The sequence below is a fragment of the Thunnus maccoyii genome, chromosome 19 (genome assembly GCF_910596095.1).
Source record: "Thunnus maccoyii chromosome 19, fThuMac1.1, whole genome shotgun sequence".
Taxonomy (NCBI): domain Eukaryota; kingdom Metazoa; phylum Chordata; class Actinopteri; order Scombriformes; family Scombridae; genus Thunnus; species Thunnus maccoyii.
Window position 1 is genome coordinate 200,915 of NC_056551.1, and position 18,285 is coordinate 219,199.

The 18,285-nt window shown below is 42.4% G+C and overlaps 1 protein-coding gene across 6 annotated transcripts in view; it reads right to left on the minus strand.

The window, feature by feature from the left end:
• pam (peptidylglycine alpha-amidating monooxygenase) overlaps positions 1 to 18,285 on the minus strand; it is a 133,026-nt gene that overhangs the window by 65,868 nt on the left and 48,873 nt on the right. For 4 of the 6 annotated variants that reach the window (XM_042394361.1, XM_042394360.1, XM_042394363.1 and 1 more), the window contains exons 5-12: positions 16,031 to 16,088; positions 6,060 to 6,147; positions 5,583 to 5,674; positions 5,163 to 5,246; positions 4,175 to 4,223; positions 3,806 to 3,873; positions 226 to 306; positions 74 to 150 (exon numbers count right to left, since the gene is read on the minus strand). In XM_042394361.1, coding sequence (XP_042250295.1) covers positions 74 to 150; positions 226 to 306; positions 3,806 to 3,873; positions 4,175 to 4,223; positions 5,163 to 5,246; positions 5,583 to 5,674; positions 6,060 to 6,147; positions 16,031 to 16,088 — 597 coding nt within the window. Of the gene's footprint in view, positions 1 to 73; positions 151 to 225; positions 307 to 3,805; positions 3,874 to 4,174; positions 4,224 to 5,162; positions 5,247 to 5,582; positions 5,675 to 6,059; positions 6,148 to 16,030; positions 16,089 to 16,187; positions 17,030 to 18,285 lie in introns of those variants that run through there. The other 2 variants (XM_042394362.1, XM_042394365.1) reach the window with 2 other exon arrangements.

Below are 18,285 nucleotides of genomic sequence, written 5' to 3' on the forward strand. Positions count from 1 at the left end.
ATGCCTTAACTATTCCGCTACTGGGTGGCATGAAAATGTCGGTTTTAAGTTGCTCTCTGATGTGATAACGTACCTGTGGTAGCTGAGGAGATTGTCTCCCAATCAGGCTCCACTTCCCATCTCGGATCCTGTAGCCGCTGACCACTTTCCCTGTGACAGAAACACTCATCTAGACTACCACTGATAAAAGTTACTCTGAAAGCCAAATTCTCTGGTATGACTTACCAAGGTGGTGTGTGTGGGTCCTGAAGGCAAACGGGTAGAAGGGATATGAAGTGTAATCACAGCCAATGTCTGCGTTTGTAACTGACAAAGAAAAAAGGAGGAATGTCAAGGCAGGCCAAATCTGTTATCACTGTACACTGTAACATTTCTGCCCTTGCTATTCTTTTCCCATTTCAACAGCAGTAATGGACTGTGGCTTATGGGGAGTGGACAATGTGCCTTACACTAACTGCTGATTGTCCCTTAATTTTTTGCAATTAGGGTTGGTAATGTAACCAATAAAACATTAAGTATAATAGGCTTAATTAGAGATCCTCTACAAAGGAAAATACGACAAATGCAGCAGTGTTTAACATTGAATTAATTTAAACAGCTGGACAAGAACCTTGCCTTAATAAAGCACAATACACACCTGTCACATCACACAATTATTGCTAATAACCAAACACACTACTGCCCGTCCCAACAGTGGCTACATTTGGCAGACAGAGGTGCACACACCTCTAAAAGCGAGTTTTTACCCTTCACTGTACAATACAGTTTATAATATTTAGTAATTGTAATTGTAATATAGATTGACATGTTCATAAAAATACAACATTTATGCAATTAAGGCAGTTAAGTGATTCTACAAATCATAATCTGTGGAGACACAGTCATGAATTCCATAACTGACTTCTCAACAATATCAGGAACTCAACAATATCAGGTAACATCAGAGGACTGCCATTCAACTGAAACATTTAAACAGTACATAGAAGACTCTGACCTTGGTGAGAGTGGGAAGTTTTTATGGAGATCAGAATCAGCTTGTAACATAAAGCTTGCTTCCTGTTGCCACAAGGCAGTGCTACCCAAGTGGGGTACATTAAGTCAAAGTCACCTGACATGCATATGCATTGTCATGAATATCGGATGTTGCACGAAGGAGTTAAATACTACTTCTTGTGTCTACTATGTGATACTAGAGAACACTCACTAATTATATGTCATGTTGCAGTATATCATGTGTAGACCACACCATGTAAATCGGATGATGTTTATCAAATAATGCTGACTTCCTGTTGTTAGTAAGTGGTGCTATGACTATGACTCATTGTGTCAAAGTGTTCAGGCCTGGACTCCAGTCAAGCATGTGGAATTTGGGGCAGATTGGACAAAGTGCAGTGGAGTTAGAACAACTTCCTGTTTCATAGTGAAATGTACAAATTTACCAGCATGCCACGTCAAGGGCATTTCATGAAAAGTCAACATTTTGATAACTTTTCCTCACACAGGTCGTAAGATGACACCGACCAAATCTGAAGTCAATAGGGTCAAATCCCTAGGAGGAGTTTGTTAAACTACAACACCTGCAAATGGCAAAAACTGGGCAAAAATTGCAAAGTAAATTCAAAATGTCTGACCTCCTTTTGGATTTGAGGTATGGCTCCAAGAGACTTTTTTTGAGTCTGGAGATGTTACATCTGCCTATCAAATTTTGTAAATCTATGTCAAATTTAAAGGTTGGGGCTAGGGGGCGCCCTCAAGCCATTTTGCCATACCCAAACTCAAGGCCCATATCAGATATCAAGTTACGCATGATGCATGATGCATGTGCAAAGTTTCTTGAGTTTTCGAGCACCCCTAGCACCTCAAAAATACTAAAAGTGATTAGGGGGTGCTATAGAGCCGAAGAGCCACACCCAAGCCAAACTGTGATACTAATTGAAATATTTACTACTTCGAACATAGGTGCAAAGTTTCATGAGTTTTTGGGCATCCTAAAGGCCTAAAACGTGTTTGTAAAATGAAAATTGACACACCACATTAAAAATGGCTGACTTCCTGTTGGGCGAAAAAATTTTGAGAAAATATGTTTTATGTTGAGAATGATGAGAGCAATGAACCCACCAAATTTAATGAACATCAAAGAAACTTCATTCCAAAATGGCACTGCGTTTAGGGGTGCTATGGAGCCAGCTGGCCATGTCCGAGAGAGTTTTCAAGCATCCTAAGCCCCTCAAAATGCAATGGCATGGGGTAATAATAATAATAATAATAATAATAATAATAATAATAATAATAATAATAATAATAATAATAATAATAATAATAATGATAATCTTTACAAAAGAAATAGGTTCCTTGCATTTTCAGCGCCAGGGACCCTTGGCCCCTAGAATGGTAACCATTCTAAGAGGAGACCAGTCTGACCATCTGCAAAAAGCACAGCATATCTCACCCTGACCTTGGATTAACATAGGAGACAGCCAGCCTTATCAAGACAGCTGCTTATACCAGCCAACCTCAATAGGCAGAGAGATGAACTGCTCTGAAAGAGACCTACTGCTCCCAGGACAGAAGATGACCAGAGAATGACCTGGGGAACACAAATAATTTTTCCACAATGTCAACTGACCTCCAGTAGCAATACCACAGCTGCTGGTCCCTCCGATGCACGCAAGGTGCAAGGGCCCATTCATTGCTGCTTGAAGCTTTCTTCTTCTTTGTTTTTCTCCACTTAAAGTGTTCATGTAGCAAAAACCGTAAGACCATAAGTCACCAAAATTGGCGGGTGGCTTGCAAATTCCACCCAATACTCAAGCACATAAGATGACATACTGGCCTCAAGGTGGTGCAGTAACAATCAAGTTTATGGTTTAGAGTCAAAATGCTTTCATCATTTTAACCTCTCAATTCAACTGCATCTTTGCTCCAACAGTCTTCTGCTCTGAAAATATCAAGCTTTGCAACTTTTTCTCAGTTTTCTCAAAATCCTATTTTCGACAACTCAGAAACTTATTTTCCTCAGAAACTATTGGGCCAATCGTCCTGAAACTTGCTCAGCACCATCTAAGGATCAAAAGCTATCAAGGAAGTCTCGATACTTCAATCCATTTTGAAATTACACATTTTTAGACCTGTGCACATGTCCGGATGCTAGGTCCAAGCTTCACTACACAGTCCTGGGATATTCTGCCACTAGGGGGCACCACAAATGCAAAAAGTTTAAAGATTTGTCATGCATTTGGTCATGACTCAAAATTTGGTACACAGCCTTGGGTGACTTAGATACACAATTTTACAACAAATTACCAAGATCGGTCCAAAAACGATGTCACTCCTTCATATAATTCTAATTCTAATTGTGGTGGTGATGATGATGGTTGTGATGGTGATAATAATGATGGTGGTGAACCTATATTACAATGAATATATATATTATAACTATTAATTATTAATCATATGTAAATTTAACTTAACTCCAATTAATTGATCTATTTTTCTTTACCTCTTCGTATGACATACACTGTTCTAGAGATAACAATCATACACATCCTTTTATCATGTGCACACACACACACACACACACACACACAAAAAAAAACTAACTTCTTTCAACTTCATGTCTGTTCTGTCATAATCTTTGTATGAGCCATATGCCCAATGGTCACCTTTATGCCACTTTTTGTTTTATCACTGTATGTATAATAAAACAAATATTGAAAGAACATGTCTCTCAGAGAAGCCTATAAGAAGAATTTCATATCTTTGCACTTGACTCATTTACATAGAAGAAAATAGACATTAAACATACCTCTTTTTCCTGGAAGGATAACTGTGTCCACAGACATGAGCAGGTATATGCCAGCAATGAATGGCTGCCTTTGAGGAGGGCACACAGATACACAGTTAGAGGGTAGGAAGCTGTAAAGTTTTGGTCACATTTTTAATCACTTTTCGCCTGACATTTCCTTCCTATTCCTTTTTGTCAAGCTGATTTCTAAACATACATTCTTCCTGGTCCTCTAGAAGAAACACACATATAGTAGTCTCAAGGAGACAAGCTGAACACCGTGTCGTTCTTTATTCATGTCCAACAAGCACCTAATTCCACAGTACCTCTACCAAGACTTTGTATTTTATTATACAACAGAAAGGTTGATGCTTTTAAGTAAATACTTACGGTTTGGATGTCATTTTTAAGGTAAGTCCTGAGCAATCTCTATGATGGTCTGCAGAAGAAAAGAAAAAAAAAACAAGACTTAGCATCTGCCAAATTTATTTTTTCATCTGAATAAGCACTATAATTACCAAAGTTGATGTGTACTGTATGTAAATTACCTAAACGGAAGTGGGTGAAATGTTAGAAACACCTTTTATCATGGCAGTCCAATTTACAACCACAAAAAAGTAGATCCTCAAAGAGATATGAAGTCAACTCCTCTTAAACTATGTCAAGAATGTTGAACAGTGCAGTGCTGTTGTATTGGATTGAATTACATTGTATCCTTAGACCCTCAACACTGCCCGAATGCATCTTGTGTAGACACAGAGGACTAAGAGTTTTGTTGCTCTGCCAATGTGCTGCTTACGCTACACCTCCTTTGTAGATATGGTGTACAGAGTCTACAGAAGTCTGCAATATTAGCAGCTTTGTGAGGCTATCTTAGGCACAGCTGTGCTTTGAGCTAATTGCTAACATCAGCAAGCTAATATGCTCACAATTACAATGTACAATGTTAACTATATTAACCAAAGTATTGGACAAAGTGATGGTGGCACTAGATGAAAAGTCAAGGGATCACCAAAGTGATTACAATTATTCCGTGGCAGGGAATGGATTTTTGTACAAAATTTCATCCAATAAGCGTTGAGATATTTCATTCAAAGCCACAACTGTAAACATTATGATTCTGCTATAGCAAAGACAGAGATCACCAAGGTCATAAGGAATGATCATTTGAGAACCATTAACGTCTGTACTGGTATCTGTTGAGATATCTAATTCCAGGGATAAGCAAAGATTTCGACCTGCTGGTGCTACTAGATGAAAAGTTAAAGTAACAAATTCATTAAGTTTCATCAGCTGGGCACCACTGATGTCTATACCAAATTACATGGGAATCGTTCCAGTAGTTGTTGTCAATACTTTAACTTCCACTGAGACTTACCTCTGAAAGCACTGACATCTCCATAATGGATCTGCAGTACAAAGTAGGACATGCCTGAATTTCTTCCAACTTTAAAGCCAACATCTGATGAGACAACAGAGAGAAAAACAGGTAAGAAAAAGACACAAATCCACATGGCACTCTAAACTGAGATACAAAAGAAAGAAAAGATGGATAACTATACATGAAAACCCATACTTGACAATACACAATCCTACTTTGACTGGTCAGTGGATTATACAGAGTAATGTGTAATTCAATGCTGTAAGCACCACAAAATAATTAAAGAAGAGACAAAAATCTCAAAGACAGAAGCTGGACAAATGACAGCAAAAACCCTCCACATGACTAGATACCACTAGAAGTCAGTTAATAAATATGATTATTAATAGTTGTGAACCAACCCTTTGAGAGACATACCTTTGGGTAATTTAGTGGGTGGTGCATTCTGAGCCCAGGCATACATAATGGAGGCTTCATCCTCACAAGTGCCCTGTACACTGCCGCAGTCCCTTAAGAGAGAAATGACACAATCAAATGGGGAAACACAGTGAATTACAAAAGGTACACCTCTAAACACCTGTTCCTACAACAACAATCTAGTGTTTGGTGGGAAGAAAACCTGCAGGCACTTCCATAAAAAGGACTGACACACAGGCTATCAGGGAAAAAATATTACTTGTCATGGTCACTGCAGTTTTGTGTTCAAACAAATTTTGGAAATTAGCACCAAAAAAAAGCCAAATTGCCTAAAAAGCACCCTGCCTATATTGAACTAATACAAGCATGCCTTTCATTAATAGGTAGAATAAAATGTTAATAAAGAAAACAATGTAATAAAAAAAATGTTCATTTTCAACACTAAAAACAGAACAGTGACCTGAAGTTGAATATTACCAGTAGTTGCTAGTGGAGAATGGAGTCTGGCAGCCAAACAGCAGCATGTGATGGACTGTGTCCATACTGGCATGAGGTATAAAGTCCACTGAGGAGGAAAAACACCCTGGTTAAAATATTATATAGCACTTGAAAAATCAATCGAGTCTCACATCAGAATGTGTAATAGCTTTGTTGGTCCACAGCGCAAAAGCTATTAGTTTCACAATAACGGCTCTAAAATTGTGAGATGCCTCTGTTTTTTGGCCTATTCTTTTCTATTGGTCTGAGAGGCAAGGTGGGGCTAGGCCATTCAAGGCTTTAAAAGCAAATAAAATAATTTTAAAATGAATCCTGAAATGGACAGGCAGCCAGTGGAGTGAAGCTAAAATAGGTGAAATGTGCTCAAACTTGCTTGTGCCAGTTAAAAGACGTGCAGCGGCATTTTGCACCAGTTGAAGACGAGCAATGGAGGACGCACTAACCCCCATATCAAGTGCATTGCAGTAATCCAGCCGAGTGGTCACAAAGGCGTGGATTACTGTCTCAAAGTGCTGTCTCTGAAGGACTGGTTTAATTTTTGCCAGCTGCCTCAACTGGAAAAAGCTTGACTTCACCACAGCTTTAATCTGGCTGTCAAATTTAAGGTCTGTGTCCACTTTTACCCCCAGATTGTGCACAGTTGGCTTGTGGTACTGTGCCAAAGAACCCAGATCAACCAGGGGGGTCACAGAAGTGCCACCAAAGACCATGACTTCTGTCTTTTTTTCATTAAAATTTAGGAAGTTTAGAGACATCCAGGCTTTAATGTCATGTAAACACTCATGCAATGGCTTAACACTGTAGGAGTCTGACTTTTTTAGGGGGACATAGATCTGACTGTCATCCGCATAGCAATGAAAAGAAATGCCATGTTTCCTGAGAATTGAACCAAGTGGGAGTAGATAGAGGGAAAATAAAAGAGGGCCAAGCACAGAGCCCTGTGGTACCCCATATGAGAGGGGAGCAGTGGAGGACACAGAGTCATCAAGGCTGACACAGAAGGTTCGATGTGACAGGTAGGACCTGAACCATTCAAGTGCTGTGCCACTGATGCCCACCCACTGCTCCAAACGAGCAATCAGGATTTCATGGTCCACAGTATCAAAAGCTACAGTCAAATCTAAAAGTACAAGGACAACACAGTGACCAGAGTCAGCAGCTAAAAAGATGTCATTAAAAACTCTTAAAAGCGCTGATTCGGTGCTGTGCAATGTTTTAAAACCGGATTGGAAAATCTCAAGAATATTTTGTTCATTTAAAAAGTCCATGAGCTGAGAATAGACAACCTTTTCTAAGATTTTAGAGAGGAAAGGCAATTTAGAGATAGGCCTGAAATTTGCCAAAACAGTAGGATCCAGCCCAGGTTTTTTTAACAAAGGTTGCACAACGGCATGTTTAAAATGAACAGGAACCACTCCAGAGGACAGACTGCTATTAATAACTGTGTGAAAAGATGGTCCAACAGTCTGGAAAGCCTCCTTAAAAAGTCTGGAGAGGGACAGTTTCATCTGGAGAACCTGAGGGCTTCAAATGACCCACAATCTCCTGAACAAAGGGCAGGGTCACAGGCTCAAATGTGTCCAACCCAGCAGAGCAGGGGACAGACACTGAAGGGTCAATGGCAGGAGGTGAAATAAATGCTCTGGTAGAAGTGACTTTATCAGTGAAGAAGTGAAGAAATTTTTCACACACAGCTGGGGAGGCCTCAATTCCAACAGTCTGTGGTGCATTCAGAGCAGAGTTGATCACTTTAAACAACACACGAGGCTTGTGGCAGTTTAACAAGACAATATCAGAAAAATATTTTCTTTTAGCCTCTTTCACAGTGGATTGGTAATGACGCCAGTAATCCCTCAACATTTGAAAAGACACTTGCAATTTGTCCTTTTTCCACTTTTGCTCAGCTCTTCGACAATCCTGCCTGGCAGCACGGGTTGTTTCATTCAGCTAGGGCTCCGCCTCCAATTTAGTTTTATGCTGTCTGGTCTTCAATGAAGCCGCAATGTCTATGGCAGTTTGACAGGTGTCGAGAAACCATGAGTTAAGAGCCTCTGTATCCTCATACACAGATTCAGGCATAACGCAGTTTTGACTGAAGGCATCTGAGAAGTGAGCAGCAGTGGAAGGGTTAATAACTCGACATGTGCAAGCAGCAGCGCTAGGTTTAACTGTTTGACAGCAAACAGCAGCTTCAAACAGTACAGGCATATGATCAGAGAAAAAAGCAAACCAGGCAAACCATGAGATAAAACAAGATCAAGTGTGCGACCACGTTCATGTGTAGGCCCAAGTACAGACTGCACAAGATTAAAAGAGTCAATGATGTTTAAAAAGTCCCGCACCAAAGGATTTTCAGGGCAACACACATGAATATTACAATCTCCAACGATAAGGACCCGGTCATACTTAGGCATAATATCAGCCAAGAACACAGAAAAATCTGATAAAAAGTCTCTGTTGTATTTAGGAGGCAGATAAACCACAGCACACAACACCGTGTGAGAATGCCCCAGCTCAAACAGACTCAGTTCAAAGCTGGTGAAGGAGGATGACAGCGATATCTGTTTGCATTTAAAGTCACTCTTAAAAACAGTCGCAATTCCTCCTCCTCAGCCAGACATCCGAGGAGAATTAAAATAGCAGCACTCGTCAGGTAAGAGTTCTGTGAAGACACTGGACTCACCAACACTCAGCCAAGTCTTGGAGATAAAGAGGAAATCCAGTTCCCAGGATATGAGGAAATCCTTGAGGATAAATGATTTATTCCCAAGTGATCTGGCATTGACCAGACCAAACCTGGCAGGAGCTGGCGGATCAGAGCGAACAGCTGACGAGGAGGCCCGACACAGAGGCCGCAGGATCCCCAGATTCACTCCGCACCAGCGGAGACAAGGAGAGCAGGATCTGCGGGGCTGGAACACCACATCCGAGCCCGCCACCGGGACTAAACAGGCAGCTACAGGGTCCAGGGAACGTCGAGAGACACACAGGCGAGGCCCAGCTCCATATCCGCCTCGATCAGGACGTACCAACCTGGCCCTCAGCCTCACAAGACAGCCGCTACGCTTTCCCTGGCGTCGGTGCCGTTTTCGCCGCGGGGGTGGCGCTAGAGTGCGGCGGATGTATGTTGGGATATCCGATAGGAAATGAGGGTCAGTTTTTCTCCCATAATGATCAAATTTGACAAGATTTTTGGCGGTGATTCTCAGATCTGGCAGCGTTTGGCGATCATACACCAATAGAGTGTTGACGAAATGTGCAGCAAGTGTTAGAAACAGCAGAAACACACACAACAGTTGGAGCAGCTGACACACTGGCGCTATCTTGCCATCTCAAAGTTCAGGGTTCATACACATTTTGGCCAAAGAATTTCAATGACTTTCTGTTAATTTTGTGTATACTATGTTTTGATATATTCTATAGTTTTGGAGTAAATCACATATTACAGCTGTGTCAATTGCTGTAAATTTCCTGCTGTAATTTCAATGTTGTTTCTTCATCAAATATTCTATCTTTAGTGCCTGGTTCAGACACTGTGTTTTAAGTCCCTTTTGGCTCTATGTGCTCTGTCCAGATGCACATTCCATCTCTCTTGATTACCCAGCACACCTTTTCTTTCTCTCTCTCCACTTCTCTCTCTCTTTTTCTCACAACCCTATGCTCTTTCTCTCACACTCCCTCAGTAGTTGGTTAAATTAAATTGAAATTTCGTATCAGTGGACTTATTTCTATTACTGGTAGCAATGCTAGATCATCAAAGAGGGTAGCCTCTGCCCCCTGTCCACCGTCCTATACAGATAGACCCCCAAACAAGTTTAACACACATCAGTGGGTTGGTCTGAATGGGGTAAGAGAGGGACGAGGTTGACAAGCTGTTAAATGTTACTGTCAAACAGCTGTAACAGTAAAATATGTGTTGGTCTATTGCTGCTGTTTCATTTAACAATGGTTCATTATGTTTCTATAAAAGCTGATGGCAAGACAACATACTATACATAATTAACACCTATTTAGCTAATGATTTTGAGTTCCCTGTACCTTTAACATTTTGTGCAACAAGCTTGAATCCATCTTCTTCTTACTAGCTGTCAGTTTCAAATCGCTTGACTACAAGTCCGTGGTAAGAAATCTCCATTCAAGGTAGAAAGAGCAATGGGTGAGGATGGCAGATGGGGGTCAATACGGCAACAGGTAAAGTCCCGGAGACCACAGCAATGTGATACAATTATGTTATACAAAATTACATTTTTAACAAAATTTTCACCAGCATTTTGTATGACAACACTAGAAGACATACTGCATAACCACATGAAACTTGTGTTGTTTACCAGGTAGGCTATGCTAGATTATTGTTAGGGCTGCCCCCAAACGTCGATGATTGTTCTTTAGCTGCATCATCATATTTATAGTAAGTCACAGTGAAATCACTTTAGATATACAAGTTTGATGGAAACGGAAAGGAATCATGGAAATGGAGGACAATGTGACACAGAGCAGCTCTGACTCTGAAGTGCTCAGTTCCAGTGTCGATGCAACGAGGTCAACTAAAATATTTTTCAACCTGTTAGTGCTGGGAGGAGCATGTTTTAGCAATGATTCATAATTATCAATGGTAATTATTAATTATTAAAATCAATTAATAATAACGGGGCACCACCTGGAAACGGGAACCAATAACCAAACAATAAGGTAGTCTCATAAAAGGAGTTCACTTAGGAATGCTAATATCTGAGGGATACCAGTATCCACGGACTCGGTGGTCCATCAATTCACAACACAGTAGCAATAAAGCTTAATAAGTAATAAAGCTAACAAAACACAAAACACAACACAGTCTCTGCCCAGATGTTAGCCTCTTACTTGGGTCACTTTCAGAAAGCGATCAGATGTAGCTATGTTTAGTCCATCAGTGGGGTCCAGCACAGGTCCTCTGATGCATGGTCCTAGCAGCGCTATCCTCATTTCCTCAAGGACTAGCAGTGACTGGTTTCTCAATGGGCAGCAAAGAATACAGTTGAGTCAACTCTGTCAGAGGGCAGCAGGGCGAAGAAGTTATCTGCATCTACGTGAAGAAATCCTTTTCTTCCTTCTGCGGGTGACAGAAGAGCGGTAGCTTGCACCAGCGGTCTCTTGTTCAGATCTAGTAATTGTGCTTGGTTGGGAGAAGACACAGGGAGAAGTCTCAGTTCATCCAGCAAAGGGAGGATCTTCAAAATTGGCGAGGGGAAATACACATGCACTGAGGTTGCCTCCTTTAGTAAACTGGTTCACAAGGGAAGGCTAAGCTTCCTGCGGCACGGTTATAAGGGAAAGGCAATGGATGTATCTGTGCAGCTGGTACTTCGCTGAGGTGACTGTCAATTAGAGATGAGAGTTTGGGGATTTCACACCAAGGTGCAAACTGCAGGGCAGGCTGGGAGTTGTGGTTTGAGCAGCCTTTTTGGCACTCTTCCTTTGTTTCAGGAATTGAGGGACAAAGGCGGCCTTGTGGTCAGGCTTCAGAGTTTACAAGTAGACCTGCCTTTGTCTGACCACATGGTTGAGGTCCAACATCCCCCCCTTTGGTCTGAAGAGTGGGGTGCTGGCCAGTCTTCAGAGTAACTAAAGGACCAACTAGTCCATGTAGGAGGTGTGATCTGACGGTTACACAGTCCATGTCCTTGAAAACAAAGTCTTTATCCTTGGGAGGAAAGTTAGACAGTTCATACAGTTCAGTAGTCCATGAGTTTCGCAGAGGCTCTGGCATCTGAGAAGTTAAACTAAGGCATCATCTGGGCAGATGGTTTCTACCTAAGCTTAACTACACTACACATCACATAATTGCACAACACATTAAGTTACAGTCTGTGGCGTTAATCCACCACAATCCCTGACCACTCAGTGTTCACCACCGACACTAGGGTAGAAACCAAAGGGAGAGAAGTGGAGAGGAGCAGGAACAGGATGGGTTAGAGGCTCAAAGCGGCCCCTTTCTTAATTATGCATAACTTTACAGCTTGATAAAATTTAAACAGGTGAGTTATAAAAAAAATTGTGCAGTGGTCATGAAAGGTAAAATTAGCTATAGCGACCACAACTGTTTTTTTGTTCCAAGCTGTAAACATGTTTATTTCTGCTGTTAAGTAGGACATTTTAACATGGGGGTCTATGGGGATTGACTCGCTTTTGGAGCAAGCCTCAAGTGGCCATTGAAGGAACTGCAGTTTTTGGCACTTCTGCACTGGCTTAATTTTTCAGCCCCAAAGGTTGCCGCTTGGTGTTGCCTTGCCAAAAACCTACACTCAGCATGGATTTTAACTGGTACACATTCTGCCATTCTACGATGGAAGGGGTTGAGAATGAACCCTATCTCTAGGTTCTGAGGATCTACATAGATTGGAATTGTACTGCCAAGACTACATGCCAGAGGATTGCACATCAGTGGTCGTAGCAGATCTAAGGGTTTGCTCAACCAGGCTTGGGGGGACAAGATAGGCTGGTATCTGCCCACTGCTCAGGTTGCTGATTGAGGAGCTAATCTCCCTAATGAGGTCCTGCATCAGATCCCTGGCTATATGCACGTACATTATGTTGTCTCTAACCACCTCTGACAATGTCCCTATGGCATGCAACGTGTTGTTAATGAGGCAGAATGAAAGTTAACAGTGACTAAGGTACCCTGAGGGGTTTTACCCAAGTCCTATAACTGTTCTCATTGGAGGAGGAGTCTCTGTTGGATTTCTGGCATGTCCTCATTGCCTTTGGAGTGCTCTAGTGCTGACAGAGTTGGCAGCCACTGCAGTGAACAGGCCTCCAAAGAATCGCTTTCAACGTTTCCCGCAACTGAGGTCTTCCTCCGTGACCAGGAACTTCCGTCGCTGTTTGAGGAAGCAAACAGTCATTTGCTTGGCATGCTTAACTGTGTCGTGTGTTTGGGTTCTGCTCAATCTGCCCTATGTCAGGCATGGAGGCAGGCAGATGTGTTTGTAGTACACATCCCAGGGATCTAGCCGGACGTAGATTCTCTTGGTGTAGATACACATACTCGGTGTGATACTGGTTGGCAGGCTGAGGTCAGCCACATCAGCAAGCGGGTGACTCGTAGGCTGAGGAAGATGCCAAGGACCCAAGGGAGTCTCATCCTGGAACAGACCAGAGTTTAGTTACTATGGTGAGAGGGGAGTAGGGGTTAGGAATGCATGCCAGCAGGGAGATTTGAGGCATGCATCTATCCCTACAGAGCTACTGTGGGGTGTCCTCCCCACCTTGGGATGCAGCTTGCTCCCCCCTTCCAGGCATGCAGGCTAACTCTCCTCTTACAAGTGAAAGCAGCTTAAAGAGCTTGATCTGATTCGCATAGACCCATTTGTATGCTGGCACCTGGCTTGGTTTGAACAGTCTTGATTCGGGAAGCTACCTGAGAGAGTTTTCTCACAACCTCAAAAGGGCCGGACCAGCTGGGTAGGAATTTCCTGGACTGAGCTACCAGCTTGGCAAACCTGAAATAGAACACTTTGTCACGTACATGGTATTCACGGTGGGACATTTTCCTTTGGCTCCTTTGACACTGGATTCCAGGTCCTTCTGGGCCCACGCAAACATGGCCCGAAGATGGTCACATACTGGTGTGCCATATAGGCAGTTGTCACGCTGACATATTCATTGACATCTGACATTAAAGTTGACTTCCACTCCCAGGATCTCAAACATGGCAGTCACCACGCCCACGGGGAAATGAGTGCCTCAGTCCAAGTTGATGGAGGGGGGCAGTCCCTAGCAGCTGAACACTTGGTTCAGCAGCAGGACAGCGGTCGTCATGGCCATGTCATTGGGTGCTGGGAGGCACTCAACCCACTTGGTGAACGCACATGTGACCATTAAGAGGTATATGTTACCTCAAGAGGAATTGGGCAGTGGCCGATCCAGTCCATTTGAAAGAGGAACCACGGAAAGGTGATCCCTCGGCTCTGGAGTGGGGGTCGAGAACTTGCAGCAAACCAGGATGTAGAGCAGCATGTTGCAGGCCATCGACAGCCAGTAGGCAACCTGCTGAAGGGTCCTGAGGGTGGCCTTGTAGCTCCAGTGACCTCCAACAGGAGAATCATGATTGTGGGCCAACATCACCTCCCTATGGTCTGTCAGGACGACCCAGCGAGCCAGTCCCTGACCATCGGGAGTGAAGACCAACAGGCCCTTGTCTGATTTCAGGTGAGGTTGGATGGGGCATAGAGCTTGCAGCTCTTTGGGCTCGCATGACGAGGGTTGAGAGGTCCACCAGCTGCCAGATAGCTTGAATAGCTATCTCTAGGTTCTGAGGATCTACATAGATTGTGCAGGTTTAGGGGCCCCTCATCTTTCTCTCGCCTGTTGGCAGGTGGTGGCATTACCACACTGGCCTGGGTAATCAGAAGCCAATCCTTGCTAAACGCCCATGATCGTTGCCATCCTTATCAGGACCAGAGATCTTGGAATGAGCCTTGATCTTCTTCCAATACACAGTTATTCCCTGGCCCATCACAAGGAAGTCGCAAGCCAGAAAGTGTGTTTGACTTCCTTTTTCCTGGCGTTTCTCATACCATTTTTGTTCCACATGGAGAAGTGAGAAATGAAGATGTGACGAGTGTAGTAGTGTAGCTGGAGTCAGAGCAGATAACCAGCTGGCTATTAGGCAGCTGGTGATCAGCGAGGAACACAGTACAGTGGACTTGGTCGGAAGGCAGCAGTACATAGAAGTTATTTGCGTCTTCGTGAAGAAATCCTTTTATTCTTTTTGCAGGTGACAGGAGAGCGCTAGCTTGCAACAGCGGTCTCTTCTTCGGATCCGGAAATTGTGCTCAGTTGAACTCAGGGAGAAGTCTCAGTTCATCCAGCGAGGGGAGGATCTTCAAACTTGGCAAGGGGGAATACACATGCACGGAGATACCTCCTTTAGTAAACTGGCTCATGGGGGAAAGCCAAGCTTCCTGTTGCACAGTTACAATGGAAAGGTAATCAGTATATCTGTGCAGCCAGTATTTAAAGCTGAGGTGATGTCACAACTGTGTCACCGGGACTCCCTGTGGCGTTGGAGCATCTCTGCCAATGAGAGATGAGAGTTTGGGGCTCTCGCAGATTTCGCACCAAGGTGCAAACTGCGGGGCAGGCTGGCAGTTGTAGTCTGTGTGAGCAGCCTTTTGGCACTCTCCCTTTGTTTCAGGGATTAAAAGACAAGGGCAGCCCCGTAGCCAGGCTTAAGAGTTTACAAGCCTGCTTTTGTCTGACAACATGGTTTAGGCCCAACAAACTAGATGCTGTAACTGGGCAGAGGCTGTAAAAAGAATGTCTAATCATTGATCAAGTGTACTGTAGAAAGAAACATCAGTAATTATGTGGAGTATTTATAAGTACTTAAAGTTGGATTTGCACCAAACTTGGCATGCTACATAAGCAGCTCATACTGGTGGTGCCCATTCAATTTTGTGCAATTTCGAGCTCCTTTGGTTGAGATAAAGCATTTTTTTTGAAGTGACACTGTACCATCAAAAAACAAATGTGTCTAGTAAACAACATATAAAATCAATCCTGTGTTATGACTAGTATGAAAAGAGGGCTTTGCATATTTTGCATTATGAGTTATAAACTAAAACACGTTTACTTTTGTTATGTCACCCCCCTTATGGGTAATGTGTTTTTTCCCCAAATAGGCTTGAATATCTTCTCTTAAAGTTTAACCTTTGCATTGTTGACAGTTATGTCTGCAAAAACTAATCCAGCTACTACTGCTGCTACTACCAAAACTCAATACTCTTCTTCAACTACCTTTACAATGACTACTGTAGCCATTGGTACAACTCAGACTGCAGCTGACCTACATCATCTCCTAGAAAGGTACCATCTAGTCTGTGTAGTTACTAATGATTTTTGGTTTTAGAATAGGGCTACACGCTGTATGTTTGTCGATCAATTAAATATATTTGAAAAAATGTACTCACCAATAAATGCATCACGACTAGTTGGCACAGGAAATGCCATGCACAGGTAAGTGTCCGACTGAAACATTAAAGAATACAATAACATTAATGAATGAATAATAGTAGAACATTCACAGGACCACATGACTATCATTAAGATGGCCATGTGGTTACTCACCATCAGCAGAGTGAGAGCTCATATGAAACCGCCCAAGGTGGAGCATGTACTCGTCCTACAGCGCCACCAGGTGAGATCCACTCTGACGAAAGTAGAGATCACCAAAGCAACAGAACCAGACAAGGTGACAGGCCACACACTGAAGTCATGTGCTGACCAACTAGCAGGGGTGTTCACCACCATCTTTAACCTCTTCATAAAACAGACTATAGTCCCCACCTGTCTTAAAATCCACCCAAAAAGACAGCAGTTAAAAGCCTTTATGACCATCACCCAGTTGCCTTAACACCAGTTATGAAGTGCTTTGAGAGGCTTGTAATTTCTCACATCAAGGCCATCATCCCCACTGATTAGGACAGCTACCAGATTGCTTATTGAGGAAACAGATCTACAGAGGATGCAGTCTCAATCGCACTTCAAACACATATGTCAGGATGCTATTCATTGACTTTGGTTCTTAGTCCTTTCAATACTATAATCTTCCATAAACTGGTAGACAAACTCAACAACCTGGGATTAGCCACTTCTTCGTTAACAGACCACAAAATGTCAGAATGGGCAACCACACATCTTCGACCCTAATCCTGAACACAGGTGCACAGCAGGGCTGTGCGTTTAGTCAAGCCCTCTTCATTCTCTTCACACATGACTGCACCCCCATCCACTCCTCTAACACTGCAGTGAAGTTTGCTTAAGTCACCACTATAGTAGGATTTATCTGACAGTGAAGAGACACTACAGAGGAGGTTCAACATCTGGTTGAGTGAGGTTCAGGCAATAATCTGGTCCTTAAGACCACAAAAACCAAGGAAACCCAGGTATTTAACCTCTGTGGGGTCATTATCAAGGTTGCTGATACCACTTGATTCTTTAGTGCTCCTGGCAGGTAATGACAGTTGTTAAGAGTCATTGGAGTAACCTGAGGCCAAGTGTAAACAAGAGTTGTTGGAGCTGTCACAAGGACGAATGTGAATGGTTATTAAATCTCCTGGGAAGGGATGAAAGAAAAGCACTGCATGGTTCAACAATAAGGCTTACTCAATTGCCCAGGGCAAGTAAAATGCCACATCGGGCTAGTAAATCCAGCAACTCACTTGCCCAATTGGCCAAGTAAAATGCCACTTGCGCAATTGGGAAAGTGGTAAAAAAAAGTAATAAAATAAAAAGTGTTTCAATCATTTTTTTCAATCATCATCGTATCATAAATTATGTTCTCGTTCTCTGGCACACAGCATAGCCCCCTCCCCTTGCACGTATCAGAGAATATTGGCACATGCCATTGGCCATTCAAGAATTGAGTAGGCTAGTAGTGTGATGCGTGAAACAAACATCCCTCAGGATTATGTCAGCATTGTCAAATAGGATAATCAGTGGAGCATGTAATATTTCACTGCCATAAATCCTCTGTAGAATAAGAAACATTAAAGAGGGAAATCAGGAAGCTTGGAGTGGAAGAAATGAATCTAAAAAATGTATTTGCCATCAGCTTACGGACTCTATTCCATTATTTGAAAGAAACTGGGCTGATCAAAAGAATTCAGTTTTCAGTTAAATATAGGGGATGGGCCATACTGTTTTTGATATGCAAGAATGTTTGTTGCTTCGTATCTATTACACTCTGTGTCCTTGTTCTGTTTAATTTACTTAAAAATTAAACATGACAATTAACTTTAGTCTGTGTTGTTATTTGATAACTGCTAATAAATAAAACAATATCTCTAGGGGCAAGTAAAAATTGACTTTGGAAAAGTTGATCTCTGACCCTCTTGCACAACTGGACAAGTGAAAAAAACTATAACATTGAACCCTGCATTGTAAGTGGTGTCATAGATCTCCTCTTCTGTTGAGGGATGGTTTCTCTACTTTGATATAGATAGCTTCCTTCACTCCTCTTTCAAACCATCTGTCTTTCCTATTCAAAATATGTATGTTGTTGTCCTTGAAAGAGTGTCCCTTATCTTTCAGGTGTAGGTAAACTGCTGAGTCTTGACCTGAAGAATTGGCCCTCCTGTGTCAAGGCATGTGTTTGTTTAATGGTTGTTTATTCTCCCTGATATACAAGTCTGTACATTCCTCAGTGCATTGGATTGCATACACT